The following is a 15,128-nucleotide window of genomic DNA, read 5'->3' on the forward strand; positions in this document are numbered from 1 at the left end:
CCAATAACAAAAACACCAAACAAATAATGACCTTCTTGTCTGGCCTCATCTTTGTTTGGCTATGCTGAGTAGCTTGCCCTCGAGGATTCTATTTTAAGATCAGATTTTGATTAGGAGCTGAAAATATTGATGCATGATCCAAAATAAATGGAATCAAATTATGAAGGGAATAAAATCATGTCTGCAGTGACAAATGTAAGCAAAACCACATTTAAAGAAGATAACACAAGTTTTAAAACCATATTCCTGGATAGGATTTTTTTGGCTCATTAATTTAAATAGGAACAATTTAAGGGGATTTCTTTAGCCATTAGCATTACCAAGAGAATAGGCAGATATTGCCTTTCGATTCTTAGTCAAAAACTTAAAAGCATGGGTCACATATGTATGATTAACCCATCTTTAAATTTTATGTGTTTTTAAATGTCTAGATTACTATTCATCTGAAATGGTGCTTGGCAATTTATGAGAAAATATGGTATTGACCATGTTTTGTAATTGATAGGGGTCTGAACAGATGGCTCAAAAGCTGATATCATTATGGAGGACTGCATTCCCTTAAGGAGAGCACTAGCTCAGTGATGGAACATAGCTGACTAAGGACAGGCCCTTGAGAGTCCAATCTATTTGTTGTCTTTGCTGATCAACTCATTAATTCAATTCAAAAACTATATGCTTTATAATACTACCACCTCATTGTACTGTCTTGTGGAAGGCTAAAGCCAGTAGTTTTTGACCTCAAAGAGTTGACAATTTAATATTGGGAAGATGTAGTTTAGTATCCAGGGTCCCCAGAGTTATAAAAATAATTAAAACATGATTTATATAATAACTTGTGGTAGAGATCCAAATAGAATGTATAAGTGGTTTATGCCTGATTAAATCTTCATTATACTAAAACATGTTTTTGATATTCTAGAAAAGAGATATCAAACACTCAGCTCACCATAGCATTCCTGAGTCAGGAGTGGAACAGAACTAGATTAAAATGTAATTGGGAAATATTTAACAAAATAAAAATAACATAGAACATAGATGATATTAATATGTAGTTTTCTAAAACAATATACATCTATAAGGGATCTCCTTTTACAGTGACTCCTGTTTCTATTTCAGTTTGATTCCAGGAAGAGAAGACAATGCAAGAGAAAGAAAACACTAAAATTTTCAGAAAAATGAAGTTCAAATCCAGACTTTGACATGTATCACTTCTGTGATCTTAAACATATCATGGAACTTTCTGGGCCTCAGTTTTCCCATCTGAAAAATGACTGAGTAAAACTAGATATGATCCTATAATTCTAAAATCCTGTGAAGTCATAAAAGGGCCTTATTAACTTATAAAAATGGTACCTTCAAGAGAAAATTAATTTCAAAGAACATAAGTGCTAATGACATAAATAGTGGAGAACGAATGAATGAAGAGTAAGAAATATTAAAAATGAACCATATTTGGTGAAAGATAAATATAAGGGAAAAATTTCAATACTTCAATGAATCTGTGATCTCATTACTATAGCTATTCCTCCATCTGTGGCAATGGCAAAATAACCAACATTTCTTTTTGTATGCTGTTAGTCTTGTTCATGTTCTCCTACAGCTTCTTCACAGAGGATCTATTCAGTAAAATAGTGGCATCCCTCCACATCCCTTTGTCTCTACTGGGTAAGAGAGCAGCACTTTATCTGTATTTGTTATCTCTCATTGTTGTTATATGACCAAATTTTTTTGTCCCATCATAATGATTCATGTTTCTTCTTGAATATTAATTGCCATAAGAAATATGATATAGCCTATTTCTACTCACCATACTTATCTCCACTGTCCTTTGAGTTAAACTTTAACTTTTCAGAGAAGATGGCATTCTAAGGTTCACAAACATACAACATCTGTGATAAATCATTTATTTTACAAAAAAGGATATTTTTCATATCAAATAACAGATAACAGCAAAAACACTATGTAATTTCCTATATTTAATAGAACCTGCCCTATTTCTCCTATATAATCAATCAACAAGTATTTATTGGATATTTACATTGTGCCATCCACAATGCAAAGTGCTGTGATATATTCAGTTCTCTTCCACATTGTCTACAAGTGATCAACAAGCCTTTATTTAAAAATTCCTAGTGAGGAAAAACTCCCTACCTCCTGAAGTCTGTTTTTAGACCATTGTGCTTATTAGCAAATTTTTCCCAACATAAGAGCTAAATATGACTTTTTAATATTCCTGCCCAGTTATGGTGTTCGGGGAAAACTAACACTTATGTCGTGAGAACTTGTCAAGCCCTTTTTAAGGTTGCTTTCTGCCTTTGGTGGCCACCTTTCATCCAACTTTCACCTATGTCTCCAAGCAACTTTATCATGTTTAATAAGCACCCCAAGTAAAACCGCCTCAGCAAATGAGCTAAACCAGCTTGAGGGTAGCTGACAGACCTTAAACATGACTGAGTTAGGGGAATTTTTACCCCAAATGTATGAAGACTTCTCCTGGCAGCATGAGCAAATGATAACAATTTGTTCCAATAGCCATGATGGTGACTGAAGCAGAAGCTATGGAGCTTACAGAGCTCAGTCAAACATTCAACTTCCAAGGTCATCCACTGCTTCCTTAGCCATTTCCAATCATCTTGACTTTTGATGTACACTGGACTTCAGTGAATAGAAAAGAGAAGGAGCTTGTAACTTTGCACAACTCTGCCTCATTTAAATCCAATTCATGCATAGGTCAAGCCATGCTCCATTATCCACCATTTTACATCCATATGTTATGTCACCGATTGTCCTTAAAAAATGGATCAATCCATTAACAATCCTTTAACGCCCCCAAAGAAAAAGTTCAATCTTTCTTCATGTGCAGCCCTTCAAATTCTTGTCCCCATCACCCCAACTAATTGTATTTCATTCAAATCAATAATGTAAATCACTTGAAGAAATACACAAGGATAAAATGAAATATTGAAATATATGAAATTTCCTTGAATTGGCCCCAATGGGCTCAATAACATTTTTGGATATTTCCTAGAAAGTATCAACAACTTCACATTCCTATTCAAAGTGTCATCCAAGAAAAAATTGGGAAATTGTTGCCCAAAATATTAATGGCATGGTAAACTCCTTGGTCCTATCATTTCCTGATTCTTTCATTAATTTTATTTCAGCTCAAATATTCTATAACTGGTTGCATTTGTTGTTGTATTTTGGAGGAGGAGAGAGGGATTGATATTTTTCCTCTATTCCTTGAATATTTTCTCCTAAGTCTTCCTAACTATAAACCAGTAGCAAAAGAGTCTATTTGGTATATCCTACTTGGTCGAGTGGCATTTCAATAAATAGTCACCGTCAAGTTGGTTTTTACTCTGCTTGAATGCCAAGGCTTAATAAGAACTTTAAAAAAAGATCCAGCTCTCAGCAGTCACTTGGATGGCTCTGGCAGCTTTACAGACCTAGCACCACACAGGGAGGGAGGGAGGGACAAAAGGAAGGAGGGAGGGATTGTAGTTGCTCTTCTGCTCACTTCTGTCAGTGTGAGGGAATGCTGGACACCCACAGAAAACAAGGGAGTCTACAAGAAGAACGGCTCCAGAGCCCTCAAGTCCTCCTCCTCCTCTGGCTGTCTCCTCTTCTTGGAACAACCAGGTAAATAGCTGATGGTACTTTGGGGGTTTGGATTCCTAGGAAGTATGAGGTATCCTTTCTATGAAGAGCGGACAGTCCTGTCTGACTAAGAACATTAAAAGTCAAGTTCAAGGAACTGGATGTATTCAATTGCTTTCTCGGTTAATAATCTCAGCTACAGTAACTTAGCCTGTCTTAGAATTCATCCTCAAGAGGCCATATACATTGCTGAAGTGATAAATAAAGGTTATCCTGGGGTATTGTGGGAGGGTTACACACTGTTAAAGTTCCCTTTATGATTTTTATCATTGTTTACCTTATTAGATTTTATTTTGTAGCTTGTTTTGCCTCACTGAGACCTAAGAATCCCATTAAACCAGAGCATGCATCATTTTTGAAATCCTGTGGCTAGATGTATACGGCTTGTCCTCCGACGCTAAGAATTTATTACTAAGCTCATTTGTAACAATTTATAGCAGTTTATGTTACCAAAGACTGTAACGGGATATACAAATTATTTAACATTTTAAAAAGCATTAAGAATAGTACTAATGGATAGCATTAGGCAATGAACAAAAAAAAAAAAATGCAGCAAAGAATCAAGATACAGTGGAAGAGAAGCTCAATATTGTGAATTTTAGTTGTTAATGAAACTTTTTATTTCATCAATTCTGTTTTCACTCAGATGTCAGAAACTGAGCTGGAAAAGATAAAAATCAGAGCAGCAGAGAATTTTGAAAATGATAAAAATAATATTTCTTGGTTGAATGAAGGTAAGTTCACATTTTTTGGTGGTTTTTTCATTAGCTTAAAATTATCTTTTGTTTATCTAAAGATGGCTTAAGAGAAAAGAATGAGAAAAAAAATCTACTCAGCCTGAAAGTTCCTCTATATTTTTTATTATTATTTAGGAGGGGTGGTGTTTGTTTTGTTGCTGCTTTATTGATCTGTTTTATTTTATTTGTAATAGCATGGTCTAAATCGGTGGTTTTCTGCATCCCTGGTAATAAAGTATTGCAAGTTCTGTGTCCCAGGAAAATCAAAGATTATTTTCCCCCTCTATTTGGAAAAAAACCAAAACTCACCGGTGGCCCCCTCATCATCAGTCAATTGCTATGTGTGATGTATATAAGGCACAATTGCAATTGAGTTCTTTGTGTAATTTTTCTTTCCTTTGTGTTTCTCAGGGAGGCTAAATAGCTTGAGGAGTAGCAAAGACACTTTCTTTTCTTAACGGTGCAAACCACATACACAGTAGGCTCTGAAGTCTACAAATAGAATCACCATTCACTGCAATTAGAGCAGCTTCTTTCCCAGGGGGAGAATGAGGTAGCTACCAAAGTGTGCGTAATACATGGCTTGAAATATACATATAAATCGATATGTCCTTATAGTATAACTATTTATACACCTATGAAGATAGGTATTTTCAGCTATATTATATATCTAAATATATATTTATGTATGCATATATATTACCCAAACACATATATAGGCACATATATGCACACACACCAAAAAAAAATTGGCAAAGGGTTTTGTCAATATGGGGAGCTACTGGTTTGGGGGTTTCTTTCTCCATTGTAATATAAACCTATCTATGAAAATTATTTATAAGAGCTCTAAGTTGAGTATCAGATCTAGAAAACAGGAAGTACTTAATAAATGTTTTTTTCATTCCTTGACCCATGGCTCAGTAGATACCTCAAAGTTTGGTGACGTAGTAAATAGAGCTCTTGACTGGAGTCAGAAAAACCCAAGTTCAAAATTTACTGGCTCTGGGACTCTGGGCAAGTTATTTAACTTCAGTTACTTTGAGGGTAAGAGGGGGGTAATCATGGTACCCACTTCCCAAGGTTGCCATGAAGATCAAATGAGATAATATTTGTAAAGTACTTAGCACAAAGCCATATAAAGGTCAGTTATTAGTAGTATTGACTTGTCCAATTTTTCCAGGCTAGTCTGTATATTAGAGGGAGCATTAGATCCCTAGTCTTTCTCATGCTAAGCATAGTACTCTATACACTGTGGCATGTAACTTTCTTCTGAGATTAGGGACTCAACATTTTTTCATGTTGTAGACATGAAAAATGATCTGTTTATTGGACATCTGATCAAGCTCATGGACCCTTCTCAAAAGAACATTTTAAAATGCATAAAAAATAAAATTCATGAAATTATAAGGGAAGTCAACTATATTAAATAAAGATGTGTTCCCCTCATCTGAGGACATGGACCCCCCCAGTAATTTATCTGTAGCACCCTTTGAATTCCACAGACTGCAAGTTGAAAACTTCTAAGAAAGAAAGAGGGATACACAGAGAGAAAGAAAGAGAATGAGAGAGACAGAGATTCAAAGAGAGAGAGGGAAGAGAGAGGGAAGAGAAGGTGGGAGGGAAGGAGATAGAGGGAATAGAGAGAGGGAAAATAGATGGACAAAGATAGAGAAAGAGAAGGGGTAGAGAGAGATGGAGGGAAGTGAAAGAGGGAGAGGGTGAGAGAAAAAACACAGATGGACAGAGACAGAAACAGAAAGATAGGCAAAGAGAAAGAGCATAACACAGAGGGGCTCTAGTGGATAAAGAAAACTTGTTGCAGAGTTAGGCAGATTTGCTTTTTATGCAAAATGTGTGCTCCTGAGCAAGTCACTTACCCTCATTGTGATAGGTCGCCTTATCTTGTCAGAAACCAGGTCTCCCTGGTATTTAACTATCTGTATTACTTATGCTGCCTCCTTATACTTTGATTCTCCAACCCACTTCCAACATCCCACACCACATTTGAATTCTGCTTTAAGTGCTCAGGTTCTGATGGGGGAATAACTAACCTCATCACTTCTTTGTTATCATCAATCTCCACCAGAACTCCCTCCAGATTCCCTTTATGTGTTTGTGCTTTCCCTTATTAGGATATAAATTCCTTGAGGACAAAGAATCTCTTACTTGCTTCTATTTTAATTTGCTGTGCTTAGTATAGTGCCTGGCACACAGTAAGTGCATAATAAATGTTCTAGCTTCCATCCATCTATCTACCCATCTATCTATCTATGTATTTATTAATCTATCCATCTATCTATCTTTGTTATTGTTGAGTCATTCTAGTCATGTATGATTCTCCGTGACCTCATTTGAGGTTTTCTTGGCAAAGATACTGGAATGGTTTACAGTTTTCTTCTCCAGTTCATTTTCCAGATGAGGAAACTGAGGCAAATAGGATTAAGTTACTTGGCCAAGGACACACAGCTAGCAAGAATGTGAGGCCATATTTGAACTCAGGAGTCTTCTTGGCTTTAGGTTTAGCACTTTATCCATTGCACCCTTTGAAACCCCCATCTATTTATTTGCCTATCATTATCTATCGATTGCTCTATGTACTTTGGCAACTCAATGAATCTGTAAGTTGCAGAACGGTTGCCAATCTCCTCTGGGAGATTCCACCTTTTGTCAGTGAAATCACAAGTCTCAAACAAAATACCAAAAGCAAAATATAGTATGTATAGTTTTCTCTTATAACTCTTCAATTTTGCATAGCTTAAAATAAAATGACAAATACAATCTATTTTAAATCACTATCTAGATACAAGTATCACACCTTGACTAAGATCTTATATGTGTTTTCAGTTGAATAGTAATTGAGCTTAATTTTTTCTATAACAAAAGATCATCTTACCAATTGGAAGGGAATTGAATATTCCATAGTGAAATGGCCAGAAGAACACTGACTAAGCCTCATAGGATAAATAGACTCATTAAAGAAGTTATAGCTTGGGAAAGACCTTTGGGAAAGCATTCTTCAGAACAATCTCTGATTAGAAATATGCCATGTCTCCATGATGGCTCTTCTCCATACCCTCACACCATCTACCCCTCCTTTCCTTACTCACATTTCCCTTACTATAAGTAATTGAAAATTATAATATTTTTTATAGTTTCAGAATTTCTATAGATGGTTATACTATTTCTCCGTGGCTTGGTCTAGTTTCTTAGTTCTAGAAAATATGTATTTCAGGGATGGCTATAGTTCCTGATAGCAGCATTGGTATAAAGATTGTAGGATCATAGATGTAAAAGGAGATATAATCTCAGAGGTCATCTAGTGCAATCTTCATTTCATAAATAAAGCAAAGAAGATTTCAATTAGTTAACTGTCTTACTCAAAGCCCCCCAAGTAGACAGACAGGAAATCAAAATATACCTCTCAGGATCCAGTCAGTCATTGACCCATTCTGAATGTCTATGTATTTCTCTCTGAATGAAACAATTGAAACCATATGGTTGGAAATTCTTTAAAACATGTTTAATAGACAAAGGTGCTTTTATTTAACAACATTACCATTTAGCATCATCTTTATGGCTTCTATTTTGAATTCTTTAACAATGAATGTGGAAATAGAAAATTTTCCCTAAGGTAGGACCAAAATCTCCCTTTAACTACCGTGATAAAACCCAATATATGAAAATAAGAATGGATGTATTCCTAGTGTGCTGAGGTTTCTTTATCTTTCAATTCTATAAAACTTCCCATTTTTAAAATGTAATTTCTTTCATCCAGGTTTTATTAGTGGCAACTAAAACAAATATTTATCAAATATTTTATATTCATTACCACACTTTAGTTCAATAAGAGATCTAGAAGAATTATTATTGGCCTCTAGATAAGGATACTAAGTTCAGAGAGATTAACTTGCTTCCAGTTGGGTGCTTCCCTGTTGAGACCCTGGATATAGTGATCGAGCCAGCACAGAACAATTGGGGAGGGTCATACTCCAAACATGTGGTGATAGAGAATTGTCCAATTGGTAATTAGCCTCACGTGCCAGGTTACCTTGCATCTGCTCAGTTCTAGCTCTCTACACTTCCCTAGGTAGATGCAAAATTTGAATCTACAGAGAGTCTAGTAAACAAGTATTAATTAAGTGCCTACTATGTGCCAGGAACTATGGAAAGCATTAGAAATACAAAGAAAAGTAAAAATATTCCTTATTTTCAAGGTAGAAAAGTCTAATTGGAAACAGATATATACAAAATAAATTGAAATTAATTTCAGAAGAAAGGCACCAACTTAAATATAAAACTAGATACTTTTCTGGGCAACTAAATGGCACAGTAGCTAGAGCACTGGGCCCAGAGTCAGGAAAACTTGAGTTCAATCTGGACTCAGACATTTAGTAGCTGTATGACTCTGGATAGGTCATATAACACTATCTCAGCTTCCACATCCATAACATGAGTACATGAGTTGGAGAAGGAAATGGCAAGCTACCTTAGGATCCTTGACAAGCAAATTCCAAATAGTTTCACTAAAAATTAGATACAACTGAACAATAACAAAAGACATTTCTAACTCCAGCTCCAGAAATCCATTCTACTAAGTTCCCCTTTTCAAAATATCATACTTGTGTCATACTGAAGGCGATGAACAAGTCAAAGGTTTTCTTTCAAAAAAAGATTTTTTTTTCTAAAAACTTGCCAGTAAAGTACAACTTGGGCATTTTATCCTCATAATCTTAAAAATCTAATTTCCCAGGTGACCTGAGCTATCCCATTTGGACACTTCATTTAAGCTGCACTCAAATTATGTTTACTGTATTTCATAAAAGGGAATTGAGCCAGATGCTTGATGACAACATCTTAATTGGGAATTAGCAGGATGAGTTAGTTTTAGAACACAAATGTCTTTTTTTTTCCTTTCAAGAGGGAAACTGGTAGCGTGAATCTGTGCTCTTATAAATAACAGGCTCTTCCTTAAGGCTTGATCCAAAGTAATATGGCTAATATGTTTGGAGTCCACAGCAGGAGGGTCTTGCAGTTTAAGAAATATGGCTTGAATTCCTCAAAAATTCTCTTTGTATGAAAGTATTGCCTCGTGATAACATAGGACCCCAACTGAGAGAATAAAAAAGGCAAAAACAATCTTTGCCCTCAAGGAACTTAAATTCTAGTAGTAAAGATAACATGGGAATAACTGGGTACATATAAGACAGAGAATGGATAGAAGATAACCTGAGGGGAAAGATATTAGTGGAAATAGAAACAGGCTTCTTGTAGAAGATGGAATTTGTACTCAGGCTTGAAAAAAAATAAAAACAGTGAAAGTAAGACACAGAGGTGAGGAGCCAGAGCATCTCAGGTGTAAGGGCTAGCCAGTGCAAAGACCCAATGATAAGTGATAGAATTTCAGGTCTGAGGAAGTTGCTGTATTGGAGTCAAGAACAATGGTTTGGGTCCAGCTGCCATGTTTTAGTAAATCACTGCTACTGCTATAAGACCATATTAGACCCCTTTATACACTCTATGTTCCCATTATACAGATTTTTGATACTTCCACTATGAGACATTTTCTCTCCCACCTGCATGCTTCTTAAGGGAAAAAGTTCAACTCATACCCCATTCTTCCCTGCTTCAGTCTATTAGAGATAATGTGTTCCAACTCTGCCCTTGTATCACTTCCAACATTTACTGCCTTTGCTCCTACTCCCAAAAGAAAGCTGCAGAAAATCAGAAAGTCATGCTGACTTGGCCCATGACAAGTTTATGTTGCATAATCTGAACTGAGCCCTCGCTGCAACAAAGCAATCCTTTCATATCTCCTGAATCGGTTCACCATCTCACTCATAATAATTTGTAAAGGTTTTAGAGGAAAACAAACTTTTCATCCCTTCTCAAATCTTCCACAGCTCCCCTTATTTCTTCTCTGCTAAGACCCCTGTTTTTCATTTAACCAAAAAATTTGAGGCCATTCTCAGTTTCCATTTCTCCCCCTGTTCTTTATTTCATATCACTTACATGCCTTCTGATATTATCTCCTTTAATTTTGCTTCACATGAAAAGATAGACCTCCTTGCCAAGGCAAATGCCTCAACATGTTCAAATAATTTAATTCTGTCCCCCTTTTTTCCCAACAGATTGCCCCCTCTTTCAGCCTTACTTGTATTAATCTTCAATATTTCCTGTAGACTGACTGCTTCCCTACTGCTTACAAACACAGCCATGTGTCTCCCATTCTCAAAAACTTCTCCCTTGATCATCCTATATTTCCTTTTCATGGCTAACTCGTTTAGAAGGCCAACTGCCATATCTACTTCCATTTCCTTTCTTCTTACTCTCTTAACTCCCTGCATTCTGATTTGTGACCTCTTCATTCAATTGAAATTGTTTTCTCCAAAGATCTCTTAATTGCTAAACCCAGTGGTCCCTTCTAAATCCTCATTCTTCTTGTCTTTGTAGCCTTTGACACTTATTCTCCTTTTCTTCAATACTCTCTCCTCTCCAGATTTTTATTCTCACATTTCCAACTACCTTTCAGATAGTTCAAGCTGGATGTTCTATAGACATCTTATCTTAGAAATGTCAACAACTGAAATCATTATCTTTCCCCTACTATATCCTCCCCTACTTTTAACCTTTCGATTACTCTCAATTACTCCCAAATTTTCCACTCACCCACATTCTCAACCTAGATGGCATCCCTTGACTCTTTGCCCTCATCCCCCAAATCCAACTAAGTTCTATCATTTCTACATTGATCATGTCTCTTGGATATGTTCCCTTCTCTCCGCCACTGTCATTATCCTGGACTGTCACCTCAGGCCTGGACAATTGTGAAAGCCTTCTGATTGGTCTATCTTAGTACTCAGTTCAGTCTATCCTTCACCGAATTGTCAAACTAATGTTCCTAAAGTACCAGTCTGACCATATCACACTCTTCTCTCATTCAACAAACTCCAGAGGATCCCTGCTACCTCTAATATCAAAATCCTCTATTTTCAAAGCTCTTGAGGCTCCAATTTGTCCAGCTGAATCCCAGCTTTACTTGTTATTCAACCTGCAAAAGCTGAACTTCCATGGGAGGGAAAATGGTGCTGGACTCAGTCTAGGTTATTCCTAAAACAATCAGCAATTAGAAGAAAAAAGTTTGACTAAGGACAGGCAGATCACTTCCTCAACTAATTCCTCAGCTTTACTTGCTCTGTAGCCTACAATAATGTCAAAGTAAAAGTAATTCAGAGCTGAGTCCCATAAATATCTGGGGTCAACAGAAATTGCCAGAGGAGTTCTGGCAGACACTCACTTAGGTTTAAACTTATAGGCTTGTCCCCACACTTGCTGAAACCTTGGTATCTGCTGACTTCTATGCAATTTCTTGTATATAATACATAAAACCAGACATAAAAAAATAATTTAGATAATTTTAACTGAAGAACTTCACATGATAAAAACAATTTATTCTGGAATAAAATCAACAGAAAGGAAAGATTTGCAAAGTGTCTTACATATATAATTTCATTTGATCCTTACCACAACCCTGTGAAATAGAGGACATTATTATTCCTGTTTTATAGAAGAAGAAACTGAGGCAGACAGAAGTTAAATGACTTATCCAAAAAAATCACACAACTAGTCAGTGTTTGGGGCTGCATTTGAACTCAGGTGATTAAAGAAACAACAGTCTTACTGTCTCTGAAGCCAAATCTGTATGACAGATGCCCCACTACCTCTCTATGGAATCATTATTCGATAAGCAATATTGGAAAAAATTTTAGCTCCATGAGAAAAATGAAGGTTCAGACCTCACAACATAAACCAAGATAAAGTTCAAATTAATAGCATTCTGGATTTTGTTTCAATTATGAAATAAATCTGGAAGAAAATGAATGACAAGTATCACTTCCAAAGAAAAGAAATGCTTCCATTGGTGAAATAAATAGAAGAAAATAATAAGGGCTAAAATTAATGGATTTGATCATGAAAATACAAAATGAGTTTTTAAGACAAAAAAGCAATATCTTTAAAGAACATTTTAAACAGATTGTTTTGATACTAAATATGCCAACTTACGATGTCATGAATTTAAAAGGAAGGATGCACATCCATAAGAACAACTGTATACTCTTCACTGGAGAAAAAATTCAAAGCATGTGAATAATTTATAAGTAATTAAATACTGACTATTAAAAAGCAGATGAAATGCTGCTCAAATTTATAATCACAGATGAATAAAAAAATGAATATGATATGCTTATCATCTGCAAACCTGAAAGTACAAATAAATAATAATAAAATTGCATAATTCTAGCATTTATATAGGGATTTAAAGTTCTTTCTATCCATTATTTTATTTGAGTCTCAACTTCACTTTGGGAGGTAGCAGTTATTACAAGATTATTTTGCAGATGAGAAAAGTGAATTTGAAAGATTAATTATTGGCCCAGAAAATTATAGCCTTTAAGTGTCTGAAGCAAAATTTGAATTCAGGTCTTCCTGATTCCTTAATGCAATATTCTATTCTATGTATCTATCTAGATAGATTCATAAAGCAAATGCTTATTAAACTTGTTAACCACTGGGATGAGTTCAAATGATAGAAATACAAGCAAATAAGACAGTACCTATCCTCAAAAATATTCTAATTTATATATACTATAATATAATAATAATAGAATATAATAATTCTAATATTCTAATAAAAGAAAACAATGCATTTGGGGTGCTAGCAAGGCCCTTGGGTTAATGGAAGAGAAGGAGCAGCATGTCAGGCAAGGAGAAGGAAGAATACAGAAAGAGTATAGATATAAATGGGGAAAGTATTATGGTTGGATTCTTCCTAAAATGCTGGTCCCTTGAAAGAAATTACCAATTAGGAGAAATAGCCCCAAGGGTATAGTTTCTTTAGTCAGAAATAGAAAAAGTAAGAAAATATACTCAGGAGCTTAAACGTTAATTGCAGAAACACAAAACATAAGAATTGTGACTCTAGGGCAGATGACAAAATCCAAGAGTTTAGGATACATTGAGGTAAAAGGAACTGAGAAGAAAGAAAGGCGATGCACCAAGGCTTACTTGAGGAGTTTGGTTGAAAAGGGAGGAAATAATTAACATAGCTAGCAGAGGTGATTGGATCAGTGCAGGATTTTTAATGATGAAGGAGACATGGGTGTGTTTGTAGGCAGGAGATGAGATCCTGAAGAATAAGAGAATATGGATTAGAGAAGTATGATTCTGTTGGAGAAGAGAGGTGGGGATGAGATCAATGGTACATGAATATGGGTAAGAAGGACACACTTTCATGTGAGACAGAGGTCAAAGAGAAAGTAGGAAGGTATGGAAAAAGTCTGAAATCTCGATCAAATGCTTCAATTTTCCCTAGAATTTGAAACAAAGCCCTCAGCTAAAAAGATGGGCAGAGGGGATTCCATGGAAAGATTGAGAAGAGAAGGTTTAGAATAAGTGCCTATGAGACAAATAGAATTATATCAACTAGGGAGGGATATATTAAGTTACTTTTTACAGTGAGGGTGCAGTTGAGGTTATGTATCACACATTTTTGTAGTGAATTCAGCATGATTTCATGATTTTTTATATTTTTATAATATAACACAAATAGAAACAAAGGAGGTAGATGATAAGAAATACTCTAAGGTTGGGACATGGCAAGGAATGATAAATAATGGTTCAGGAACAAGAATTCAAGAGTAAAGAATAGTCTAGCATTATATTAATTCATCAAAGTGTAGAGAGAGGGAAGGGGAGAGTGTACAATTAGTGCATGTTTGATGATTTGGAAAAGAACTGAGCAGTGGAAGGATTGGACATCACAATGAGACTGAAGAACAGGGATTGGGACCATAAGGAATATGAAGAGATGAAAATATAAAATGTTATAAGAAAAAAATTAAAGTATGTAAACATAGAAGTGAAATACTTATGAGTAAAGACAGAGTCAAGAGTGTAATCATCTTTATCTATACCTCAGGTAGAGTGGGGGATCAGTTCATGAGACTGAAGAAACTGTGATATTGAGGTACTTGAGGTTTAAAGTTGGGTAGTTGAGAGAACATCAATTGTATATATAGCAAATCCAGTATTGGTAAGAGTGGAGGAAAAAAGGAAGGTGAAAAATTCTATAAATCAGACACTTTATTTTTTGAGGAAGAAAGGAAAATTTCTTGGGAGGTCAATAGATTCATGACATCCAGGAACTGGACTGAATGATAAATGTAGATGTTGTGAACCTCAAAGTAGGAGAAATAGATATCAAATCGTAATAAGGGCTTGTTATTCCAAATAAGAGAATGCAACATGGATATCTTCTAGCCCATAACTCAAAGTTATAGTGACTGTTTTTCAAATTCACAAATTTGTCCTGTAGGACAAAGTCCACCAGAGTTGTGTTGACTTGCAAGGGACAGAGATAGAAAGTGGCTGTTAACACAATGTAATCTTGGTCATGTTACTTCCCTCCAGTTAAGTAGAGTCAAGGTAATTAGTTTGATTCAAAGAACATTTAGTAATGAGAGAACTAAGTACATGAACCTGTATACTAAGCAAAACGTTTCCAACTCATTAAATCATAGATTTATAGCTGAAAGGGATGCCTGAGGTCCTCTCATCTAACCCCTCATCCCTCACTACAATTTTATGGATGAAGAAATTAGGGTCAAGACAATATACTATCAAAAATAAAATTAAAATTGGCTCTACATTCAAGTTTATCTTCTACTAAGTGGG

At 35.5% G+C, this 15,128-nt stretch overlaps 1 protein-coding gene across 4 annotated transcripts in view; it reads left to right on the forward strand.

The window, feature by feature from the left end:
* The first annotated feature begins 3,493 nt into the window (after positions 1-3,493).
* Positions 3,494-15,128, forward strand: part of MDFIC2 (MyoD family inhibitor domain containing 2) — a 153,379-nt gene continuing 141,744 nt past the window's right edge. For 3 of the 4 annotated variants that reach the window (XM_074284104.1, XM_074284105.1, XM_074284107.1), the window contains exons 1-2: positions 3,494-3,642; positions 4,307-4,394. In XM_074284104.1, the coding sequence (XP_074140205.1) occupies positions 4,307-4,394 (88 nt within the window). In that variant the 5' untranslated portion in view covers positions 3,494-3,642. The remainder of the gene's footprint in view (positions 3,643-4,306; positions 4,395-15,128) is intronic. The other variant, XM_074284106.1, reaches the window with a different exon arrangement.

The sequence above is a fragment of the Sminthopsis crassicaudata genome, chromosome 1, assembly GCF_048593235.1.
Source record: "Sminthopsis crassicaudata isolate SCR6 chromosome 1, ASM4859323v1, whole genome shotgun sequence".
NCBI lineage: Eukaryota > Metazoa > Chordata > Mammalia > Dasyuromorphia > Dasyuridae > Sminthopsis > Sminthopsis crassicaudata.